Source organism: Neospora caninum, chromosome VI, assembly GCF_000208865.1.
Source record: "Neospora caninum Liverpool complete genome, chromosome VI".
Taxonomy (NCBI): Eukaryota; Apicomplexa; class Conoidasida; order Eucoccidiorida; family Sarcocystidae; genus Neospora; species Neospora caninum.
In genome coordinates, this window is record NC_018392.1 from 2,525,425 (window position 1) to 2,534,108 (window position 8,684).

General features: G+C 51.8%; 1 protein-coding gene across 1 annotated transcript; it reads left to right on the forward strand.

Annotated features, from left to right (window-relative positions):
- Positions 1-625: 625 nt before the first annotated feature.
- NCLIV_018430 (WD-repeat protein, related) lies at positions 626-6,978 on the forward strand (the record flags this gene model as incomplete). Its single annotated transcript, XM_003882036.1, has 9 exons — positions 626-779; positions 1,658-1,894; positions 2,292-2,424; positions 3,516-3,652; positions 4,270-4,343; positions 4,861-5,347; positions 5,921-6,003; positions 6,394-6,553; positions 6,851-6,978. The coding sequence occupies 9 exons, from the start codon at positions 626-628 to the stop codon at positions 6,976-6,978; spliced, it is 1,593 nt and encodes a 530-aa protein (XP_003882085.1).
- Between the last annotated feature and the right edge of the window lie 1,706 nt (positions 6,979-8,684).

Sequence of the window (8,684 nt, forward strand, 5' to 3'; positions counted from 1 at the left end):
AGCATCAACCAGCTGCAGCAGCCAGGATGGATAGGGCACATACGGCGGTTGATGCTTGGCTCCAGTGGGGCTCAAGAAAGCAGGAAATTAGATGAGTCTTCAGCAGGCCTTCCGTGGCACAAACATTGGAGAATCAGCAGCGGAGTAACGTGATCTGTGTCGTTTTCTGCAACCCACTCTTTTTACCGAGAGCCATGATCTGCCTGCTCGGGAATGCGCTCTAATTCATCATCTCACGTACTTTATGTTTGTTATTCCCTAAATATTGCCCCCCTTCATATATTTGTGGAGGTTAATGTGTATTCATGGGCACCATATATATTTCTCGACAACTAGATTCACATAAAAACTCAGAATCTAGACAGTCTGGTCTTTCCCGGAAGCGTAACGCTAAGAGTGTATGTATTTAGATATATGTACAGAGGATGTGCGTATGTGTATGTTTGGACACTGTTGGACTAACGATGGCATACCTGAATACAATACGACGCAGAAAAGCTCTCTCGTGCTTCTCGGCTGACACTCGTTTTCCCTGTTAATATACATCTAGCTCACGGGTACGGGGCTCTCGGGGGAGTCAACGGCCTAACCGGAAAACCGATACTCGCTGGTAGCACGTAGAAGAATGGAAGACGAGGCGCTCCAGTCACACGGGACCGCTCTGTCGGATCCGCTGTTGTCACCAACCCAAACGAGTCAACGTCCGCTAGCAGAAGACAAGGTTCCTTCGGCAAATTTGTCCCAAGAGGGACCGGAAGAAACGGAATACATATTCGAGCGTGCGTCTACCCGGTTTCGGGACGCGTATCTTCATTCCTGTTTCGTTAGTTTCTGCCCTCTGCATTTTCAGTCTCTTTCCTACTTCACTGTAGGTCGTGTTTCGCAGTTCTTTTTGCGAGCACAAAGCACCTTTTTCGTCGCCACGCCGCGTGCCTCCTCAAATGCCCACGTGTCATATACCCACGGGATCGGAAAAGCGCGCCCCATGCATTGAAGCATAGTATCGCTGTTCCTTCTTCAGCGGCGTTCGCATGTTCGAGCGTCTACATCTTCACCGGAAGGTTGATGCTTTCTCCACGAGTTTCTTGGAAACAGCACATAAAGTCTGCTACCGCTTGTGTATCGACGCGATTGGTGCTTTGGCGAGATCAGTCGACTCCGCAAATCTACATGAGAAAAATCCTCTGATCCGTGTTACAGACCGGCATTTCTTGTTGGGTCTTGCTTATCGCCGAACTGCGTCTATTGTGAAGCTTCGGTCTACACATTCCGCGTCACTACCGTCTTAAATGAGAGATCCTCTTGAAAGACTGTTGTGTAACACACGAGTGTTTTCGTTCAGATTCAGCGAACTTGTTTCCCACTTGCAAATGTTTCTGGGAAGTCTAAAATGTTGTCACAAATTCTTTAAACGTCAATCCACGAAAAATGGCCAGCCTGTTCTGTCCACGACCTTTACACTCCCCCAACTGCCGACGAGTGAAGTTAACAAAAGGGGAACAAGCGTCGCTGTTTTGAGGAAACAAACGTGCGGAGCTCTGTAGTTCCCGACATCCATCCCCTTTTCTCCTGAAATGCGACACTGTTAGTCGATGGCATCTTCGGCCATTGTCCTCCGACGCGCCTTCAGCGCTGTCTTGGTTCTTTTTTCGTTCAGCCGTCGTCATCAGCGACGAAGATGAGACGCTCGACGAACACCTGGAGCTGACGGAGTTGGAAGCAGAACTGCAGGCTGCTCTCTCGGAGGCAAACCCCCTCCGGGCGACAAGTGATGTTGCCGAAAAGAGAAAAGAGAGTTCACGTGGACCTATGGAGCGGACTTCCGAGGATGTCAATGAGCTGGACGACTATGAGCAGCTGATGAAGGATGCAAGAAAGTTCAAAAGAGAACGGGGTGAGAGCTTCGTCATCAAACGCACATACATGTGCAGTTGCACAGTGCTTCACGCCTGTGTCTCTCCCGTGGACACTTGTGGGCGTGTTCAACAATATCCTCCTCTACGTACATCTCTGCGTGGAGCTGCCGCTCCGCCTCAAATCTTCCTGTCGGTTTCTTTTCATCAAGCATACGAGTATGCATCCACACCAAACTGCCTCAGTACTCATCGAGTTCCGCATCTGCTTATCCACGTATTCATCTGTCCATCTCTCCGCGCACGTTTCTGTCTTGATGCCTATCTATCCATCGGTTTGCCTACACAAATGTGTGTATCTAGAGGTGCGCATGTCTAATATTTACCTGTTGCATATCCTACTATATGCTCGGTTTGCTGCTGGTTGTGTCTCCCCAGACGACAACGATGAGGACATTTCCATCACTAGCGCTCGAGTGACGGAGAAGCACGAAGCAATTGAAGATTTTATACGGTCTTTTCTCGTATCCTCCCAAATGCACAAGACGCTCTCCTGCTTCCAAACAGAGTGGTAGGTTCTCTAACTGCATCTGATCAAGCACATTACGGGGTTTTCTATCTGCTTCTTATCTGTACCTGGAAGAGTGATATGAACTTCGGCAAGACGCGGACAAGTGCTTTGAGCCTGCATTCGTCCACGAAGAATACGAAGGACGATCACGCCAGTCAAAAAGCGATCGATACACCACTCTCTCCATTTATCCACTTTTCCCCCGCTTTCGTTCTGGGTCTCATCCTGCCCGTCGGCCTCTCTGTATCGCTCGTTCTCTCTCCCTACATTAGGATATGTAGAAACATATACATATATATGAATAAGTACTTCCTTGCAGTATCCAATTTGTCTGCTTCGCCTGCTCGTGTTTGGCCACGTTTCCCCGTAGAGAACTTATCACTTTTATCACCCTGTTGGAAGGACCAGAGTATCTCGTGCATTTGGAAAGGACACAGAAACAACGTCGCTCACCCACGGCAAACAAGTCTGTGGGTTCAGTGTCGAGCGTTCTGTAGGAGTGCGGCCGATCCCCGCATATGACTCTGGCGTCACCGTTTTCAGCCTGGTCCTAATAGTGAAACATTATTGGCACGAGTAGGAGACGCTCTTTTCTACGGCGCACGTGCATTAAGACGTCTATGAAGAAACGAACTATGAAAGCAACCCAATGTCTTCAGGTATGACGCTCAGCTCCAAAAGAGCGACAGAGACTCAGCGACTGTGGCGAAAAGGGAGCAGTGGACTGTTCCACATGCCTTTCTGGTAAATCAAGATTTGAAAGAGCAGGTGGTTCTTCTGGAGCACGAAATCCGCCGACAGCGAGAGATTGCATCGAAGGCCTTGTAAGGAATTTTCTGAGTCCTGCCGAGCACTGGACTTCGCGTTGTCATTTGCTGTGGAGGGAGAATTTTTTAGTTTCTGCCCATTCATCTGCCGCCCTCCATAGCAGCACCTTCCGAACACAGGATTTCTCTTCGTTCTCCAGAACGTTCCTCTCAAACATCCGAGACGAAAGATTCACTCCAGCTGCTCGAGTTCTGTAGAGCGCTTGACAGCAAAGCGTCGATTGCTGGAGCTTCTTGCCCTCTCCCACTCCATTTCTTTCTCAGTCACGCTCTGCTCCCAAGCTTCTTTCTTGCTCGTGCTGTTTCGTATGGCAGAGAATACTTTGACCAGTTTAAGAAAGAGCGAGACTTCCATCGCATGCACCATCGACGACTCAAGCAAGAAAAGGAAAAATGCACCCGTAAGAGACACAACCACTTCCTCTGTCGTTCGGGGGGACGCATGGCGTGCGTCTCCGGGCGTTTACGACCGGAAGACGCGCAAAAAGAGAGACATTATATGCCACTGACTCCTGACCCAACTTTTTTTAAAACACGAACCAACACATCGCCGTAGATGTCAATACATACAGTAGAAAGACAGAAGCATACTGCAACAACGGTGGATGTCTAGTCGGTCACTTCCGCCCTGTACAGAATGCCCGGGGGACACAAAAGGTCGAATAGAACTGGACATGGAACGGCGTGTTCCTTTGGTACTCGCGTGAGTCCTCCAGGAGACAGCAGAAATCCCGGTGTCGCAACAATTATATGCACGTGTGAATAGACACGCGCATCCCGCCCTTCATTCCGCGTGGGGCTGCGACCGGTCAAGACTTTTGAGCAATTCACGGTCAGACCCGCGTTCAGTTTTTCGCTTTTCACCAGCAGATACTCTTCCACTTTTGGGCCCTCCTGGAGAGACTTCGAAACGACCGCACGGCACCATGTACAGCGGGAAAGTTTCAGAAAAACAACTTGTGGATGAGGGTCAGAGATGGACATGTTTTTGGGTCTCCATTGTGAGTCTTGTCCTCAGAAGAAATCAAGAAATTGAAGAAAAAACTCGAGGACATGCGTCCACAGATCGAGAGTCTAGAAGGCAAATACAAAGTAGGCAAGGGACGCCTCCAGCGTCTTTCGCGGATCGAGAGAGGAGTCTTCTCGCTTTTATCTCTGAAACCCTCTCTCCTACCTACCTCTCTTTCGCAGTGCCTGCATATACGCTTGGCATCCGCTTGGGCTCATATCCAATTCCACATGCATAAGCACATCTGCAGATGCTCCTTACGAGTCCGTCCACGTTAGAGGCATTCCCTGCGGCGGAGTGCTAGTTGATCATCCGACGCCGACTTTGGTTGTCCGAAGAGGTGTAGCTACGCACGTGTGGAGTAGGTCCGCCCGAGCAACCATCGCGAGCTCTACGGCATTCGAAGAGTCGACGCCAGTGCACGGAAATGCACGCTTTCCACCAGGATACAGCAATCTCCGTGCGCAAATACGCGCGCAACTGTTTGAGAAAACGCTCTGCCGGCGGCTACGTCTCGCCAAAGGAGACGCTTCGAATGCCCCCGTCCGGGTTTGGCAGAGCATGGGAGCTCGAGTGTTGCGTCGACCTATTTCCCCTTAGACCAGCATTCGCGAGAAGATGCTAGTCACGCTTGACCGAGATCGCCTGGCCGCTCAGATCGAGTCTGTGGCACAGCCGCCACGCGACTCGCCGCGCGCTGGTTCTCCTCGTAGGTTGAGGAGTTCAAATTCTCGCGGGACGGGGAGGCTGAAGACGTCTGACGGAGAAAGTGAAGTGGGAAGCCCCCCTGGAAAAGGATCGGACCAAGTCAGCGTCCCGAGCGAGTCTGGCAAGCCGAAGCAAACGAAACTTGACTCGGAATGGCCAGAGCGGCGCCGAGTCAATCCGTACCTTACTTTGGACAAAGGGGTGGGTGAAACAGGAAAGGGCGAGCATTCGAGGCCGACCCAACGGGAGCCCAAAGGGGATTCCGGTGCCTTTCTGTCGAGTGCCGAACGGCCCCGCGACCGTCTAAAATGCTCACGCGAGTTCGACGCTCACAACGCCGCAGTGGTTTCCCTTGCCTTTCACCCCCAAGTCGAGCTGCGTAAGTGTGTGCTCGGTTCTGGAATTCTGGAATTCGTTGAAAAGCGCGATGCTAGGGTCTCTCTCTTTCCCTTGTTTTGAGTCTTGAGAGAGGTGCGTGTCTCTGGCGGATGCAGTGAACGAAGTTGCACACCTGGGAGCTACCCTGCCTCCCCTCGTTTCCTTCTTCACGATGAAGAAAGAGTCGTTTCGGCCCGCCGCGCGCCGGCAAAAAGAAGAAACGAAACGAGATCTCAAACACGTCGCCCCCCCCCCTTTTCTCTGGATCGTTCTCTCGCTGCGCCTTCTCGGTTCCTGTCCCTCTGCCGAAGTGTTCCTCTATCTTTGCCGCACTCTCTTCCGCTCCATGTGTGTCTGCTATCCCCCTTCCTCTGTGTCTCTCCATCCACCTCCCTTGTTGCGCTCTACCTAACACCTACTCATCTCTCGCGGGTTAGACAGAGCTGGAGCGTGTGCCTGCGTCGTGCAAACGGGTGCACAGGTGTCCCCCCCCTTTTCAAATGCGTCTCCTCTGTCCGTCGGTGTTGCGAAACGAAAAGGTGACAATTCACGCTTGGGTATGCGCCTCTCTCAGTTGCGTCGACGAGCGATGATGGGACATGGAAACTCTGGCAGATGCCGGGGACTCACCTCGTCATGTCGGGCGAGGGTCACACGGTAAGCCGAGGACGTGCGGCACGGTTTCGAACCTTTCTTTAAGGACACGATCTGTTTTTCGTCGGTGGATCACCCCCCGAGTCAAGGCAACTCTAAAACCACGCGGCGGTTGCGACGGCGATCTATCGCCCACATTTCTTTGCACGTATGGATACGGAGGTACGACCGTTCATACAGCCCTATAGCTGTGCCCAGCCTTTCATTTGATGGATGAGCATCTGTGCACCCCGCAATTTCTAGGCTGCCAAAACAGCAAGTCACCCTGACTGTAAATTGCAGTGGAGTTACACGCGCCTGACCATGCACCCGTAGAGAGAGGTTTGTCAAGTCGCACGCGCTTCCTCTTTTCAGCCCTTTTTTGCTACCGCTGCGCAACGCGTGTCTTGCTAGGACTGGGTAAGCAGCGCCTCATTCCACCCCTACGCCTCCGTTCTTGTCACCGCCTCTGGAGACGGAACTGTCAAGCTGTGGAGCATCGCAGAAGAAATGTGCGTTCACACGCTCACTGACCACGCCAAGCCTGTCTGGGACTGTTGCTTCCACGATGCAGGTGAGCCGAGCCTGTTTAAATCCCCGCAAGATCCGTTCAAACGGCAGGGAACGAATGGAAAACGATGAAACAGCAACGAAAGGAAGTCGGGGACGCACGAGAGGCGCGCGGTAGTCCAGAGAGACAAGAATAGGGCCCCGCGTCCGTATCTTGGAAGGCATCCAGTCCAGTGCTTTCCTTCCGATTCTCGCAGTTTGTCCTCGCCCCGAGAGTAAAGAGACACGCTCTTGGATCTCTCCACGTCGAACGTGCTCGAGGGCCCGTTCGCCGCGCTTGTGTGCGTGTATGCGGCCACAGGAGACTTCTTCGCGACATGCTCTGCTGATCATTCCATCAAATGCTTCGATGCTAACAGGTGTGAAGAGAAGGGAGAGACTGAGAGAATGAAGAGCATCTGGGGGGAAGGCGCAGCCCTGGGGGGATGAGGCTGCTAGAAGTTTGCAGCTGGGCCGTTTAACCCTCTCGCGTCTTCAAAGCTCGACAGACGGTTTTCTCCTGTCTTCCTCATGTTCTACCTCGCGTGGCCTCTCTGTTCGCGCAGCCTGCGATGCCGCGAGAGTTTGAGAGGACATGCAGACTCCGTGAACGCAATCTGTTTCCAGGCCTTCACCAACTGCTTGGCCAGCTGCTCGACAGATAAAATGGTAGGCACCCGTTCCTGTGTGTCTCCCTCTGAAGTGGGTGCGCCGTCCTAGGTTTTGCCAATGGCGAAACGCCCTGCGAGAAGTTGATTACAAACTCAACTCGTGTTGCGCCTGTGTTTCGAATTTTGGCTGAATCGCCTCTTTCAAAACGGAACGGCCAAAGCACGGTCAAACGCTGTGATCCACAGGACATCCACACTCTGAAAAAAAGCTTCCAAGCATATGTATATATCTGGCCATCTGGGCCTGTCACGAGTCACAAACGAGCAGCGCGTATGGCATGAGACTCTATACCCCGATTGATGAGCCGAGTTGTTTGTCCCTCGACAGGTCAAGCTATGGGACATGCGAACGGCTTCTGTGGTTCGCAAGTTGGCGGGGCATGCTCATTCCTGCAACGACGTCACGTTCAATTTGCAGGTGAGAGACAAGGCTGTAAAAAATGTCCACGAGGCGTTTCTGGCAGCGGAGAAACATCCGGACTGGGGAAGGCTGTTTGCCAGGTTCTCTCTGCGGCAGCACGTTTCCGGACACTCCAGAGAAGAAGCAGACACGCAGCCCCCTTCTGACGACCCGGGCTGCCACAGTCTACACAAATTCCCCCCTTTTCGTACAGCGCCAGAAAAGTCTTCTATGTTATGGATAAGAAGTACAGATTCCGACTCTTTCGCGTATGTATGCCTCAGGCGAATGTGGTTGCCTCCTGCGACGCCGGTGGCGTGGTCCATGTTTGGGACCTAAGGAAAATGGAAGACGTCCTCGAAATCAGTTGCGGTACGCGACAGGCTCTGCGCGTAAAAACCACCCTCTATATGCGTATCGCGTCACCTCTAAAGATGCCCTGTAAAAGGGACACAGTTCTTCTTGAATGCACACACACACATATACGTAGCTTTTAAAGATGCATATATGTATCTATATGTATATATATGTATATATATGTATATATGCCAACGCAGGGTCCGTAAATTAAGGAGACACAAACCAACGTATATGTGTGGAACCTGGTGAAGGCTGGGGACAAGAGAGGTTGCTAGCGTGAACCGAATCGGTTGTGCCAAGAGACTTGTACATGCATATTTGCATGTATCTGCACAACTCTATGAATTTAGCAACTTAGTTTCAACTTTTGAAATAACTGGTTATTCACTCCGACAAATGTCCAGAGAGGTGAATGCCTCAGAGCCGGCCGGAATGACTCGCGAAGTCTTTTGGCATGCGCAGAACTTCCAGCAGCTTCTCCGTCGAAGCGAACTCGCACCCTACGATGCTCTGTGTGACCGGGTTCAACGGAAAGAGACGGGCGGTCCCGTATTGTCACTTTATTGGGTGTTTCATGCCTCGAGTTTTTGCTCAGGCCCCAATGCAGCAAACGGCTGTGCCTTCGACATCACTGGCAAGGTTCTCGCCGTCGGTTCCAGCGACGGAACCGTGAAACTGTGGGGCCATATTCCGGTAGTTCCACTCAATTTTATACATTTATACAT